Source organism: Myotis yumanensis, unplaced genomic scaffold (assembly GCF_028538775.1).
Source record: "Myotis yumanensis isolate MYYU_CA2020_CCGP unplaced genomic scaffold, mMyoYum1.0.hap1 SCAF_2, whole genome shotgun sequence".
Taxonomy (NCBI): domain Eukaryota; kingdom Metazoa; phylum Chordata; class Mammalia; order Chiroptera; family Vespertilionidae; genus Myotis; species Myotis yumanensis.
Genome location: NW_027223753.1, coordinates 163,775,122 through 163,791,681, shown reverse-complemented (window position 1 = coordinate 163,791,681; position 16,560 = coordinate 163,775,122). Strand labels below are relative to the sequence as shown.

General features: G+C 41.6%; 1 protein-coding gene and 2 pseudogenes across 4 annotated transcripts in view; 2 read left to right on the top strand and 1 right to left on the bottom strand.

The window, feature by feature from the left end:
- Nucleotides 1–16,560, top strand: part of WDR53 (WD repeat domain 53) — a 26,532-nt gene extending 9,972 nt beyond the window's left edge. For 3 of the 4 annotated variants that reach the window (XM_070406476.1, XM_070406474.1, XM_070406475.1), the window contains exons 2-3: nucleotides 8,107–8,600; nucleotides 15,817–16,560. In XM_070406476.1, the coding sequence (XP_070262577.1) occupies nucleotides 8,121–8,600; nucleotides 15,817–16,410 (1,074 nt within the window). In that variant the 5' untranslated portion in view covers nucleotides 8,107–8,120 and the 3' untranslated portion in view covers nucleotides 16,411–16,560. Of the gene's footprint in view, nucleotides 1–5,958; nucleotides 6,480–8,106; nucleotides 8,601–15,816 lie in introns of those variants that run through there. The other variant, XM_070406473.1, reaches the window with a different exon arrangement.
- LOC139002644 (splicing factor U2AF 35 kDa subunit-like) lies at nucleotides 1,762–3,249 on the top strand (annotated as a pseudogene).
- Nucleotides 11,999–12,199, bottom strand: LOC139004465 (small nucleolar RNA U3; annotated as a pseudogene).

Sequence of the window (16,560 nt, the reverse complement as noted above, 5' to 3'; positions counted from 1 at the left end):
TGGTTTAAGACCCCACTCTTCTGTCTGCCACTTCTCAGTTTCCTGTTAGGTAGTCAGCACGAAGTTCCAGGCAATCCACCACTCCTCTGTTTGTGTCTGTCTCCACAGCCTTGGCTGGAAGCAGGTGGGACTAATCTGCCCGCTTTGTCTGTCTGTCTGCCTACTATCAATCTTAATCTCTCAAGTGTCTGTCTCTGACGTTGCTATAGGTGGGCAGGGTGCTGTATCGCTTTCCAGCCCAGACCTTGAGGGCTCCTCAGGACTATTCAGAGTTTTTGTGTCCTTTGTACAGCTCTGGGTGTGGCTGTATTAGCTGTCTTGAGGCTGCTGAGAGGGGCTGACTCTTCAGGAGAAAAATGGCTGCCTAGGTCCAGAGGGTCAAGAATGTTTCGGTGCCAGATTTCTGGTTACCTCTCCCCAACTGCTCTCCTCCACCACCTCTCCCCAGACTCCACAAATCCGCACCTCCACCTGCACCACAGCCACGGGTTAGTGTTTGTATTTGAAAGGTCCTATGCACTGGGTTCAATGAATAAAAGCAAAAACAAAACAGGCAACACACCGTGAAACTGCTAGGGCAGCTCTTCAGGCCACCTTTCTGGACTCAGCCTCTTGCGCCTGTGGCCTTAAATCTGGAATCCCCTGCTGCCAGCAGCCCTGTGGACTTCCTTTCCACAGTTGGATGTTACACCTTTCCCCAAGGGACGCAGACTTGGTACTGGGCAGCTTCCTTCTGACCCTCTGGCTTGGTGGTCTCACGACTCTCTCCAACCCAGGTCTGCAATCCTACCATTCTCCAGGCGTCCTCTGCCCTTCCCGGCTGTGAATTGTCTCACCAGCTGTGTCTAATTAGCCAATTCCAGGTGGATGTTATTCGATTTAGATGCTCCTTCTGTCTGCTCCTGGATAAGACTTAGGACACATCTGCCTATGTGGTGCCATTTTTCCCTCCAATCAGCATTCAAGTTAAACGTTTTTTACTCTGGTGCATAGAGGTTAAAGTATAGCTGACCTTAGTCTTACGAGATTAGTAGACTGAGAGTTACTACTGGTTCTATCATGGAAAAATTTACAAGGGCTATGTTGTTGCCCACAATAATCCCTTTTTTAAAATTTTGTAGCACGTTTTTTAAAAAAATATGTTTTAAGTGACTTCAGAGAGAGGAAGGGGGAGAGAGAGATAGAAACATCAATGATGAGAATCATCAATCAGCTGGGCAATAATCCTGTTAATGCAAAATCCATTTATTGCATTGCCTGACCTCACACTTTGACATGGAGCTTAACCAAATCTGTTTTTTAAATTGAATTAATCTTTTCTAGAAAAGAATTGAATTGTATTAGGAAGAAAACTTGCTAAAACTTTTGTCTCTCCAGTTGGCATTTACTTAAGTCCCCTGTGCAAAAAAAACCCTGCCTCATTTGTATCTTGGAGAAAACCTAAAATTCCAGCAGCGATCTAAAATCATATGCACACAAAATCTTAAAGCTGCCTCACCTGTATGGCTCAGTAGTTGAGCATGGATGGATCCATGAGCCAGGAGGTCACGATTCAATTCCTGGTGGGGACAAATGCAGGGCTTGGAGCTTGATCCCCAGTAGGGGGAGTGCAGAAGGCAGCTATTCAATGATTCTCATCATTGATGTTTCTATCCCTGCCTTTCCCTTCCTCTCTGAAATCAATAAAAATGTTAAATTATAAAATAAAAATAATCCTAAAGCTGTAGAGGACAGATTTCTAGACTTTAATGTTAATACACCATAAAAAAATTAAAACTCAAGTGTCGGCGGCCTCTGAAGGAGTATGAGGCCTCCATCTTCAGCGCTGAGAAGGACAAAGTCAACTGTTCATTTTATTTCAAAATTGGAGCATGTTGTTATGGACACAGATGCCCTTGGTAGCACAATAAACTGACCTTTAGCCAGACCATTGCCCTCTTGAACATTTACCGTAACCCTCAAAACTCTTCCCAGTCTGCTGATGGTTTGCGCCGTGCTGTGATGATGAGTTTTTTGAGGAGGTTTTCACATAAATGGAGAAGTACGGAGAGGTGGAGATGAATATCTGTGATAATCTTGGAGATCACCTCTTGGAAACGTGTTTTGCTGTGAAGAAGATGGGAGAAAGCTGTGATTGACTTGAACAGCTGTTGCTGGTTCAGCGGGCAGCCCATCTAAGCCGAGCTTTCCCCCGTGACCGACTTTTGGGAAGCCTGTTGCCACCAATATGAAATGGGAGAGGGTACACAAGGCAGCTTCTGCAACTTCATGCATCCGAAGCACATTTCCAGAGAGCTGCAGTGGGAGCTATATGGGCACCGGCGCAAGAAGCATTTCAAGGTCCCAGGAGTGTCGCTCTTGATCTAGAGACCATGGTTGCAGCAAAGGTGGTGGGGGACGGGAGCGTGACAGGAGGCGGTTAAGGGATCATGAGAGATCTGGGTGATTCTGAGCCAAGCCATTTTTACCCTATGTCTGCCAGAAAGTGTTGTAATTGATTGACCAAACCAGTTCATAATGGGGATTTTTTTATATATATTTTTATTGATTTGGGAGAGGAAGGGAGAGGGAGAGACAGATAGAAACATCAATGATAAGCGAGAATCATTGATCGGCTGTTTCTTGCACGCCCCCTACTGGGGATCAAGCCCGCAACCCAGGCATGTGCCCTTGGCCGGAATCGAACCTGGGACCCTTCAGTCCGCAGGCTGACACTCTATCCACTGAGCCAAGCTGGGTAGGGCCATAATGGGAATTTAAAAAAAAAAAAAAAAAAATTTGAGAAAACAAAAATGAGTTTCTGAATAAAATTTGTAGTGATAACAGTAAAAAAAATAAAACTCTAACTTACAAAATAAATGACCAAAACTCTAAAATTCATTACAGAATTTTAAACAAAATTATATGTAACTTAAATGGCCTTTTCAATGGCTAATTCAAATTTCATATTTTAAGGTAGAATATTGACTTTATTATATAAGTTCATAATCACCACAGAGAACAGTTCCTAATCCTAAATATTAATATCTTTCATTTTTAATTACAATAAGTGCCCTCTGGTTTATCAGGAACATTTGGCAAGAGCCTTTGTTATGTTAGAAAGTTATTTAACTAGTATTTCAATACTTGTCAGCAAAAATCAAACCACCCAAGATTCCTTAGCTTTACCTCCTTCTGAGTCATTTTCTCTCCCAAACCTCTCCATTAAAATGGAATTGCATCAATCTGTTTAATTAGTTTAATCTGTATATTGAGTGCTTCCACTGAGATTTTTAAAAATGTATCTTTTTGTCTTTTTCCCATTTTGTCATTTTTATGAAAATTGCTTTATCTGATTTTGTAATGTTTCTATTAACTTTGATGACTGATTAGTGGTTTTTTGCAATCTAGTTAGTGATTTCTGTGTGTGTGTGTGTGTGTGTGTGTGACCAAAAATAGGAGGGAACATACTTTGTGTTGGAATAGAAGCTTTATGCAGATTGCCAGATTATTTTAAGTGAATTTTCAAAGCAATATTAGGAAATTTATCTGTGTACCATTGGATAAAATTGAGGTGTCAAACCTGAAAATACAAAGCAACTATGGCAATTTTTCACTAGGTAAATTCAACCTTGGCTTGTGAAATGAAAAATTAAATTTGTCCAAATTTGTTTGTTTCCTCTTATTTGACCGTTAGAGATGTATAAATTGCCCTGATTTCCTTTTTTGCTTTGCCCATGGGCAATTACAGCAGGGAAGTATGTGGCAATTCCAGTTTATAGATTGGGGTGCCTTGTATATCAGGAACCTAAATTTTGTATATAGGTACTACTATTGTATAAGTACGAGTAGGTAATAATGTGATTAAAAATTTGTCAGTATGAAACCTGTGGACAAAAGGGGCCACATGCTAATTTGACAAGCTCAGGGAAGGCCTGCATGGCAATCTTGCAAACTCAAAGACCTAAAGTAAACCACAAAGGATGGTCTGAAATTAAACTTTGATTAAAGACAGTTATGGTAGGTAGTCACCTCCTAGGCCAGTATCTTCCCTCAATCTTTAACTGAGCTTATGGTCTTTTTGCATCTACAATAACATATTGAAATGTCAGAGTAGCTTGTAACTTCCCTTTTTTCTGAACCCATCTGGGCACAACCAAATCTGGGACAGATACCACAAATTCCTTCATTGTTATCATGTTAATTGTTAACTGTTAACTATCCTGTACCCACCTAAGTAAAAGAAGTATGTGTCTTTCATTTTACTCTTTATCCAATCCCAGACTTCCCCCCTCCTTTGCTTTCTCTCGCCTCTCTAATCTATCACCAATGGTTTCATGTAACCTACGTCTCCTCCTTTGATTGCAGTGTATAAAATGAATGAAAAACCGCCATTCTTCTTGAAATATTAATGTTTATTGCATATAACATTATTATATTTAAAATTGTTTTTCTTGAAAATAAATTTTAAAAAGCCATTACCCAGAGCATGATCCCAGGTCATTGAGATTCTGCTTACTGGCAGTTGTCAATTGTCGACAATTTGGCTCAAGTAAACTCACAAAAATTCTTTACAGATTTGAATGTTTTTACATTAATAAACTGACAACCAATGGGTCCAGGCTGCCTGTATTTAAGCAGAGACAGGGTTGAATCATATATGAGCATTTTTTTTCCAATAATGCTGGCAGTATGGGAGAGCAGCAGGTCATCCACAAAATCTGCTCTGAAACCCCCCATAGCCAGCTGCTTATATTGGGTAGGACAAAGATTACATGGGGAAGTAGGCAAAAGGAGTAAGAATGGGTATTACAGGTATGGGGAAGTAGGCATTGTGTGCTGGGAGGGACTCCATTGTTTGGGCAACCTGGTTGTTAATCCTTCCATGATAATAGGCAGTTACTGAATGAGTCTGTTCTGCATTCCAAGGTTGACTCCCAGGTTCCTGGGTGTGCACTACTCCCAGCCAGATTAGAATGTCCTTTCTTTCATCAGAACAAGGCAATCAGAACATATTTAATGTAATAAAAGGGTAATATGCAAATCGACTGAACGGCGGAAGAGCGAGTGCTGCTCAGCCACAGGCCAGGCTGATGGCTGGTGAGTGCTGCGGCAGTGGTGGGAGCATCTCCTGCCTCGGCGGCAGTTGGACATCCCCTGAGGGCTCCCAGACTGGGAAATGATGCAGGCCAGGCTAAGTGACAACCCTCCCCCCACCCCACCCCCCCGCCCTGGGTGCATGAATGTCATGCACCAGGCCTCTAGTGTTTAATATTTCTTATAACTATTGCTAGTTCCCAATATTCTATTTTTGCCCCTAACAAGTACCTTTAAAAGCAATAATGAATTAGTATCTTTTAGTCATTTTCTGTACTTTAAAGAATACTAATAAGCCCAGCTGGCGTGGCTCACTGGTTGAGCATTGACCTATGAACCAGGAGGTCATGGTTCAATTCCCAGTCAGGGTATATGCCTAGGTTGCGGGCTCAATCCCAGGTGTGGGGCATGCAGGAGGCAGCTGATCAATGATTCTCATCCTTGATGTTTATATATCTCCTCCTCCCTCTCTAAAATTAGTAAAAATATGGGGGAAAATACTAAACTGTTTTTAATTAAGTTTTTAAATAAATTTTGTAAAATTTTTATTGATTTTTTTAAAATTATTTTTATTTATTTTTAGAGAGAGAGAAACATCAAATGTTGTTCCACTTAGTTATCCATTCATTGGTTGGTTGATTTTTTTTTAATTAAATATATTTTTATTTCAGAGAGGCAGGGGGAGAGAGCTTGAAACATCAATGATAAGAGAGAATCACTGATTGGCAGGCTGCCTCCTGCACACCCGCCACTGGGGACCAAGGCGGCAACCCGGCCTTGTGCCCTGACCAGGAATTGAACCATGACCTGGTTCATAAGTTGACACTCAACCATTGAGCCACACAGGCTGGGCCATTGGTTGATTCTTGTATGTGCCCTGACCAGGAATGGAACTCTCAACCTTGGCATACTGGGACAACGCTCTAACCAACTGAACTACCCAGCCAAGGCCTGGTCTTCATTATTTATTTAAAAGTTTAGTATCCCTTGATATTGGGTCCCTGTACAAATTTTAAGGGCCAGGAGACTTTGAGGAAATTATTGAACATTTCTGAAACTTAGTTTTATCCTATCTGATAATAGACAAACATGGTAATTGACCATACCTTCGCTACACCTCCCATTGGCTAATCAGCGTGATATGCTAATTAACCCAACCAAGATGGCGGCCGGCGGCCACAGAACTAGAGTGAGCAGGAGGTTTGCTTGCTCCAGTGATGGAAGAAGCCAAGGTTCCCTGCCTGCCATGGCCAGGCTCTGATCTCCGAAAGCAACAAAGTTTCAATTGTAGAAGCTAAACAAACCCCAGATACCTGCTTTCAGCCGGCTGTGGCCACGGAGCTGGAGTGAGCAGGAGCCAGCTCTCAGCTCCAGTGACGGCAACAAAGTTTTAATTATAGAAGGTAAATAAATCCCAGAATGAAAAAAAGGAGAGGCTGGGAGCTTCAGTCGCTGGCCAGCCTGAAAACGGCCCTCAGCCCCTCATCCAGGCTGGCCAGGCACCCCAGTGGGGACCCCTACCCTGAAGGGGGTGTGACCAGCTGCAAACAGCCATCAGCCCCTCACCCAGGCTGGCCAGGCACCCAAGCGGGATCCCCACCCGTGCACCAGGCCTCTATCCTATATAGTAAAAGGGTAATATGCAAACTGACCCTAACGGCAGAAGGACTGTGAATGACTGGTCACTATGACACACACTGACCACCAGGGGGCAGATGCTCAATGCAGGAGCTGCCCTCTGGTGGTCAGTGCGCTCCCACATAGGGGAGCTCTGCTCAACCACAAGCCAGGCTGATGGCTGCCAGTACAGTGGTGGTGGTGGGAGCCTCTCCTGCCTCTTCAGCAGCGCTAAGGATGTCCGACTGCAGCTTAGGTCTGCTCCCTGCTGGCAAGTGGATATCCCCCGAGGGCTGCCGGGCTGCCAGAGGGATGTCTGATTTCCAGCTTAGGCCTGATCCCCTGGGGAGCAGGCCTAAGCCAGCAGGTGGACATCCCATCCCCTGAGGGGTCCCAGACTGCGAGAGGGCACCGGCCGGGCTGAGGGACCCCCCCCCCCCCCCCCCGCCCGTGCACAAATTTTATTCACCGGGCCTCTAGTTATCTATAAAATGGAATAATGCCAAGCAGAAAGGTTTCAAGAATAAAAGTAAATAATCTATTAATTTAGTCTCTGGTGCTAAGACCTAGGGGTCTGCATTTCTAACCAATTTCCCAAATGATGATTGGTGTAGTACAGGTTCTCAATTTCTAACATGCATCAGAGTAATCCGGGGGGCTTGTTAAACATATAGCTGGGCCCCAACTCCAGTTTGTGATTCAGTGGGCCTCAGGTGAGGTCTGACAATTTTTATTTCTAACAAGTTCCTAGGTGATACTGATGCTGCTAGTCTGGAGGCCACTTTGACCAGCTTAATAAAAATGCAAAAAGGGATAATGGTAATTGTTGAGCACTCATTATTTACCAGGCACTATTTTATGTGCTTTACATAGATTACTTCATTTAATTCTCTCTGATTCTATGAAATGGGTATTATCATTATTATCATTATCCCCATTTTTATAGAGAAGGAAAGTGAGTCACAGAGAAGAGGTTCTGTAACTTGCCCAAAGTCATCTAGCTAGAGACTAACCCAGGGACTCTAGTTCCAGAGCACACTCTCTAAAACATTATTCTGATAAAAAATATAACCTGATGGTTGTGCAGCCCTCTCTTAAAAAGAATTTTTCCTAATTTAAAATAAATATATTTAGTGTTTATTCTTATGTGAGCCTCACACCAAAGGCTGGAGAACCAGGCTTACTTGGGTTCCTGTTTGCAAGGGAAGCCCATTTCAGCATGTTCTAGCCTGGTGTGCCCACAATCCTGTGTTCAACTAGGTTTTTGTAGACTTCATCCTCAATTTTCTTTTTGTTGTTGAGTTGTTTAGATGTCTTTTAAAAATATTTAAATGAAATATTACTTACTGCATTTGTCTCCTACCATTAAGTTCTTAAGTAAAATATGACATTATATTTTTTCCTCCTTCACAGTCTTCTCAGGCATTATGGCTGTCAAGTGGATTGGTGGACATTCTTCTCCTATTCTCTGCCTGAATGCAAGTTCAGAAGGGCTAGTGGCTTCTGGAGCAGAGGGTGGAGATCTCATGGCTTGGGGTGAAGATGGGACTCCATTGGGACATACACGCTTTGAAGGGGCCAATGACGTTACCTGTGTCTTATTCTCTCCCTCCTGCCCCACCAAACTCTATGCCTCACATGGAGAAACTATTAGCATACTGGATGTCAGATCCCTCAAAGGTTCCCTGGACCATTTTCATGTGAATGAAGAAGAAATCAATTGCCTTTCTTTGAATGAAACTGAAAACCTGCTGGCTTCTGCTGATGACTCTGGAGCAATCAAAATCCTAGACTTGGAAAATAAGAAAGTTAGCAGATCACTGAAGAGACATTCCAACATCTGTTCTTCTGTGGCTTTTCGGCCTCAAAGGCCTCAGAGCCTGGTGTCATGTGGACTGGATATGCAGGTGATGCTTTGCAAAGAATACTTGGGTAATTTCTAAATGGGATTTGTTAGCAGAATCAAATTGATCAGACTAAATATATATCTTTGAATTTTTTATTTTCTACTAACATGAGCCATAAGCTTTACTTCTAACGCATGTTTTATGCTAACTTGACAAAGCCTGTTAGATTTTATTCACAAAGCAATCATTAATTCTTTAGTCTTTTCTCTGTGTTTTAATTCCTAGTATCTGAGAATTCAAATATTTTATTCTAAACATTTTTTAAAAAGGGGGCATGCTGAAGGAAGAGTTCATCACCCACTTTCTAAAAAAAAAAAAAAAAAAAGTTGGAGGGACTGGGTCTGTTGTTTTATTTTGTTTTTGTTTGGCCAGGGTGGATCTGTTGTTTACTTTAAAATTCTGGGGTGCATTGCCCAGCTGGTGTGGCTCAGTGGTTGAGCATTGACCTATGAACCAGGAGGGCACGGTTCAATTCCTGGTCAGGGAACATGCCCAGGTTGCAGGCTTTGTCCCCTGTAGGGGGTGTACAAGAGGCCCCAAATCAATGATTCTCATCATTGATGTTTCTCTCTCCCCCTCTCCCTTCCTCTCTGAAATCAATAAATTAATATATATTTTTTTAAATTCTGGAGTATGTTAATTGCATATTGTATATTGGTGGCCAGGTTTGGAGCATTATATTCATGCTGAGTTTTGAAAGGAACATCACAAATTAGCTCATATTCAGAGGAGAGTAGGTATATCTAGAAACCCCATTATGTCTGGAACTGTAGGTGTTTAAATTTTGGTTTTCATGAGGGGGAAAAGTGGAAATGCTGGTCTAAATAGAAGTCATAGGGAAGCAGATTTTTGGTTTAATTAAAGAAAACACTCTCACCCTGACATGTGTTGTTCAGGTACACTGAAAGGTGTCAGTTCCCCGGTAGGGGACTTATGGGAGGCAGCCGATCAATGTTCTCTATATTCTCTCTTTCTCTCTTCCCCCCTACCGCCCCTCCCCCCACTTCCTCTCTAAAATTAGTACAAGCATGTCCTCAGGTGAGGATTGAAAAAAAAAACACAACGCTTTCAAATAGCCAAATAGCTTGAACTTTCCCATAGCAGATGTGCTTTCTCTTGAGAGTAAATCTCATATCACTGGAATGAGAATAATCATGGCTTCTTTTTGGTGAGCACTTAGTACTTGCCAGTGTTTTACATATACAATGGGGCCTTGACTTACGAATGTCCCAACTAACGAGTTTTTCGAGGTACGAGCCATCTCTGGGACGATTTTTTGCTTTGAGTTGCGAGCTAAAATTCGGGTTACGAGCCAGCTTCAGATACCCCACCGCTAGTTGGCACAGCGAACGTCACAGTGAACGCCACAACATCAGCCCAGCATCACGTGTCTCACTCGTTCACTGTTGATTTGACATACAAGTAATTTGAGTTACGAGTTCCGTCACGGAACGAATTAAACTCGTAAGTCAAGGCCCCACTGTATTAGCTTTCATTCTAATTATGCCCTGCTAGATAGCTATTCTTTTTTATACATGAGGAAACAGATTCAAATTTAGTGTTCACACAGCTGTATGAATTGGGATTCGAACTGCAATCTCTCTGGCTCCAAAGCCTATATTTTATCTGCATGATATTTCAAGCAGAATACCATGAATAATGTGGTAAAAAACGTTTTTGGTTTGGGAACACATCACTTCCAGAAAAAGAACCATTGTTTATTAAATGACCTATATGCCAACCACTGTTCTAAGCATTTCATCTACTTTTTCAACTATATGCAGTATCTTTCTTCTGAGACTCTGTGACTCTGTTAATCATATCAAATATTTTGTCTTTCCACCTTCTTAGCCAGTGATCTTTGCTACTCCCTCCTCTACCCTCCTCACCCCTTCAGAATTTAGAAATAGATGAAGCTGATTTTTGTTGTCATTGTGACTGCCACTTCCCCTCTCTCAGGCTACTGGCATTTAGTAGGCAGAATCAGTGAATGTCCTGCATTGCTGGGATAGTCCCTAAATACTGAAGAATTGTCCTACCCAAAATACCTATTTAGAATTATTCTAAACTTATTGGACACAGTGAGTCTATAACCTCTAAAGTCTTTTTCCACTCTAGGTCTTTTTATTTTTTTAAAAATATTTTTACTGATTTTTAGAGAGAGGAAGGGAGAGTGGGAGAGAGAGAAACATTGATGTGAGAGGATCGAGCCTGAAACCTGGGCATGTGCCCTGACTGGGAATTGAACCAGCAGTCTTTTGCTGCAAGGGATGATGTCCAACCCACTGAGCCACACTGGCTGGGGCTCTACTCCTATGTCTTGATCAAGCCCTTTAAGACCTACGATTTTCTACTGTAGTGGTGATAATCTTCCTACTTGGTTGGGCAGAAAGATCTACACAACCAGGTGGATATCTGTTTTAAGTAGGCAGATTATACAGTGTCTCTTTGACTAGTCCTCTAATCAGTTTTCAATCACTGGTTCATTATTTAATTACTAGGCATGGCAATAATGCAAAATGACCTGTATTCTTCAGATTAGAAAAGAAATGGGCATCCAGAATTTACCATTTGCATCCTGTTCTAGGTAGGAAGCTTTAGTAACGGCAACTGCTAGAGACCAGTATAAAAAATAAATATTTTATGACAAGAAGGCATAGGTCCTTGCTTGACTGCTAAGAATTGTTAAAAGTTCACTGTAGATTACCTTTTACACTGGTTGTGATATAGCAATAGCGGCTAAGACAACGCAACCATGCTTTTAAGAAATTATTTCCTTACTGAAGGTGAAACTCTAATTTCTTCCACAAATTACCTTTTATTACCTTTATACTTTAAGAATATCCAGCCTATAGGGGAGTCTAAGAATCCTATATAATAAAAGGCTAATATGCAAATTGACCAAACAGCAGAATGACTGGTTGCTGTGATGCGCACTGACCACCAGGGGGGCAGATGCTCAACGCAGGAGCTGCCCCCTGGTGGTCAGTGTGCTCCCAAAGGGCACATGCCCAGAAGCCAGGCTCATGGCTGGTGAGCGAAGTGGCAGTGGTGGGCCTAAGCCATCAGTCAGACATCCCCTGAGGGCTCTCAGACTGTGAGAGGGTGCAGGCCGGGCTGAGGGACCCCCCTGAGTGCATGAATTTAGTGCACTGGGCCTCTAGTATAGTTATAATATTGGGAGGAAGTTCTTATCAGATTAATTTTGAGTTATTTCTCTCTGAGCAAATGTATTTTATCTCAAGGCAGAAATTTAATTACTACCACTCACAGTAGATATGTTCAACACACCTATCCTTGTTATTATAGAAATTATAAAAATTCTATCTTTTGATTTAGATAGGTTTAAGTAATTAGGCAAAGCATACTCAGAGAGTCATAGATTTATTTATTTATTTAACTCTCCAACCCCATGCTCTCCCAAAGGAAGAGAAGAACGGTCATCTATGGGCAATAGCATTGCAAAAGCAACACCAAAAGCCAGCTTCACACTCAGGAGAGAACACTGCACCTCCTCCTCGTGGTTTCAGGTGTTCCACATGTTCAGAGAAACTTCTCTAGTAACAAACTGTAGAAATGATCCCTGAAAGTATAGTCTTGAGAGTCCAAACTGTGATTAATTAAGACACTTGAGACCACTTAGTTTTATATTAAATAGATGCAAATAATTATAGTGTATGTGAAGGTATAAAGAATAACATTAAATAGGCATGCTCGCCATCCAGGAGCACTGGGAGTATGTTCCAGTCTTTCCCTTCCCCCTCTTCTTCCCTTACAGGCTCCTCTCTTCTCTCAGTGGCGTGCATCTCCCAACTCTAGGGGACCCCATGAGACTTGGAACTACAGGAACAATGGGCGGCAGCAGCTTGTCCCAGGCTAACCCCCCAAACCTGTCTCCAAAGCCCCTTTTTCTCTGACTTTCCAGTGAGCCAAGCAGCCCTACCTAGGCTCATTTCTTTCCTATAACATTTCTAGAGAACCAAAGCAGCCCCACCTAGGCTCTCTCCTAATGCTGCTTCTATCCAAGGCCCTCCCTTGTTTCACTGTCCCCAGCTTTAATAACGTACTGTACTCTAAAAGTCAAAAGGAAAAAAAAAAAGAATGAAATAGTTTTTTCTTTGGAAATCTGAAACCATCATATATTTCTATAGTATACATGACTCTACCCCCTTCTTCCCCTCTTCCCCTCTCCCCCCCAATATCCACACCTGGAAAGGTTGTTCTTTTTTCTGGAGTTTGAAAGGTCATTAGTACTAACACAAGGATCAGGATGATGGAGGAGACTTTTTTTCCTTTAAAATTAATCTTTACACTTGATTTTAGCCAAAAGGCTGAGAAGTGATAAATGAATCTCTTATGTGGAAATGGTTTTTGTAGGGGAAGAAATAGTGTGCGCGTGTGTGTTTTTATTGTAGGAGGAGAAATTTTTGAGCAGGGTCACTTTGATATGATTGCATTCACTTCTAAACATTGGCCAGTTGTCCACTTTCTCTCCCTTTTAATGTTTTATAGGACTACTAGAGGCCCAGTGCATGAAATTCTTGTGGGGGGGGGGGCATCCCTCAGCCAAGCCTGCACCCTCTCCAATCCGAGATCCCTCGGGGGATGTCTGACTGTGGGTTTAGGCCCAATCCCTGGGACATCCTTCTCACAATCTGGGACCACTGGCTCCTAACTGCTCACCTGCCTGCCTGCCTGATCACCCCTAACTACCCCCTCTGCCAGCCTGATCACCCCTAACTGCCTCTGCCTGCCGGCCTGATCGCCCCTTACTGCCCCCCCCCCCCCACCGGCCTGGTCGCCCCAACTGCTCCCTCCCTCTGGCCAGCCTGGTCACCCCTAACTGCGCCCCCAACCGGCCTGGTCGTCCCCAACTGCCCCCACCCCCCGCCGGCCTGGTCGCGCCCAACTGCCCCCCCAGCCAGCCTGGTCACCCCTCACTGTCCCCCCGCACCCCTCGTTGGCCTGGTCACCCCCAACTGCCCCCCCCCCCCCCCACATAAGCCTGGTCGCCCCACGCAGCCTGCTGTTCAGTCATTTGGTCGTCCCTCACTAACCCCCCTGCCAGCCTAGTTGCCCCATACAGCCTGCTGTTTGTTACTGTTACTGTGACAGCGTCCTGGCAATTTGCATATTCCTCTATTATTAGTATAGATAACCTCCAGACTTTTTTTTTTTTTACCCCCAAACTCTTGTATTTTTTTTTTCTTCATTATCTCTAGTTCTCCTACTTAGGTGATACAGCTTGAACAGGTGGTTGAGAAATTGTAAAACACCTTGGAATCTTTAGCAGTTAGGAAGAACAAAGCAATATGAAGAGAATGTACAGGCAGGAACAATTTGGGAATCTTCAATACTTGGAAATGATTCTTGAATTGGTAGAAACTGGGATGGTTATTAACACATATAGATGATTTAGTTAATACAAAAATGTTTAAGCTGCTGAAAACACTTTGGGTATAGTTCATGTTTGGATGTCTTAGGAGGACAATAAATATAATCCAGATATTATGGGGCCTGTGTGAGAAAGAACTTGGGGTAACTGCCAGTACAGTTAAGCTAGCAGATTCTGGAATGTTTATTTTCCTGTGTTCAGGGTGGGGTTTTTTTGTTTTTGTTTTTGTTTTGTTGTTGGTTGTTTTGTGTTAATGTGGTTTTTTTTTGTTTATTTATTTATTTATTTATTTATTTATTTATTTATTTATCGATTTCAGAGAGGAAGGGAGAGGGAGAGAGAGAAACATCAATGATGAGAGAGAATCACCAATCTGCTGACTCCTGCATGCCCCACACTGGGGATGGAGCCTGCAACCCAGGCATGTGCCCTGGCCAGGAATTGAACTGTGACCTCCTGGTTCATAAGTCTGTGCTCAACCACTGAGCCATGCTGGCCAGGCAGGTTTTTCTTTGTTCTTTTTGGTTTTGTTTTTTTTTAGAGAGAGAGAGATTATTTTGACATCAAGTTTTAATACTCATTTTTTGTTATATTTTCTGATTTTTTTTTTTATTTTACTTAAAGTTACTTTATTAGTCTGTTGGCTTCACCCTAATAGCAATTACTGTCCACTTAGTATAATGTTATAAATCCGATCCAAAAGGATTTTCAGTACTTTTCCTACAAGAAGCAGAAAATAAATATTACTCTATTTCATTTATTTGGAAAGTAGACTTGATGGAAGTTAATCTTGAGTAGAAAACCAAATTCTTAATATCAGCAGTAGTAATCTTATCAATTCAGATCTATGGTTTTGACTATATCTAAACAAAGTCTTGCTTACCCTACTATCCATTTTAAATTGTGAGTCATAATTCAGGGATACTACTAGATGGTAAAATAAAGCTGTATATTCTCTCTAAAAGTATTAAAAATATTTTCCTTTTCAATTTGGTTACTGCAGTGAGAAAACAAATCACTATTGAGTGAAATCAATTCACAAAGCTTATTGTTTCATTTTAATTAGCACTTCATTTAAATAAATTTAGTAGGTCTGAGATCATGGTAGGGAACAACAAAAAGCCAAATATACCAAGATGTCAAATTATTCAACATATAGGTTTGGAATTTCTGCTCTTTTCCAGGCATTATACTAAGCATTAGCAAAGATGTATTAAATCTCCAAAAACTGACAAACTATTCATGTTAGTTAATAGAATAGGAATTAAATATGGGAAAGAGAAAAGCGGGCTGGAATAGTTAGGAAAGCCTGCTTGCAGAGACAGGGACTTGAGCTAAGCCCCTAGAATGGATAATTTGGGTAATGGGAAAGGAAAGGAAAACATTCCAGATACAAATTATTGCAGTGATAATCCAGATAGTTTATTTTGTTGATTTTTACTTGTAACCAGCATAGACTAAGATTAATAAATTTCATAATCTTTAATTTTATTTTCAGAGAGGGTAGAATGACCTAAAGAAAACTGGCATGTGCTTAATAATTTGGATTACATTTTAATAGTCTTGTTAATCGAAAGTTATTCAGGACCTTGTTTTCTAAATTCTATCGTACTGCCCATTGGCATTCTAGTTTTGGCACCAGGGTAGCTTTCCACTGCCATTTTGTAGTGCCCTCTAAATTTTTTCTTAATATTGCTGGAAATATATTCTACTAATCAATCTCAGACTATTTTGATGATTTTATTAGAAGCAGAATAAGCATAGTAGTTTAGCAAGATGGCTAGAACTTTATTTGACTGTGTAACATCCTTTTGTTTAAAGGTGATGCTGTGGAACCTTCAGAAAGCCCGGCCACTCTGGATTACAAATTTACAGGAGGATGAAACAGAAGAACTGGAGAGCCCACAGTCACCGGGTCAGCTTTTAAATCCTGCTCTCGCCCATTCTGTGTCTGTGGCATCATGTGGCAATATCTTTAGTTGTGGTGCAGAAGATGGAAAGATTCGAATCTTTAGGGTAATGGGAGTCAAGTGTGAACAGGAATTGGGATTTAAGGGCCACACTTTGGGAGTATCCCAGGTCTGCTTTCTGCCAGAATCTTATTTGCTGCTTACTGGAGGGAATGATGGGAAGGTAATGATGTGGGATGTAAGCAGTGAAGTTGAGAAAAAGCAGAAGAGTCCTACAAAACATACCCACAGGAAAAGCACTAAAAGGGCTACTTATACCAACCAGGGTGGAAACACTAATACTTCAGTAACACATGAAGAACAGGGCAAAATTTTACCAAAGCTAAGTATTGAACATGGAGAAAAAGTGAACTGGCTCTTGAGTACAAAAATAAAGGGTTGCCAAAATATATTAGTAGCTGATCAAACTAGTTGTATATCTGTGTATCCCTTAAATGAATTTTAAATCCAATAAAAACATTTGAATAACTGCAGTCAACTCTTTAGGTTAAAAAAATCTTGTTTCTTTGTTTAAACTGTTTGTCATATGTAGAATAATACCATTCCATTGTATAAATTTTAAGACATTTGAGCAAAAGAAGATAATTGGGTAATA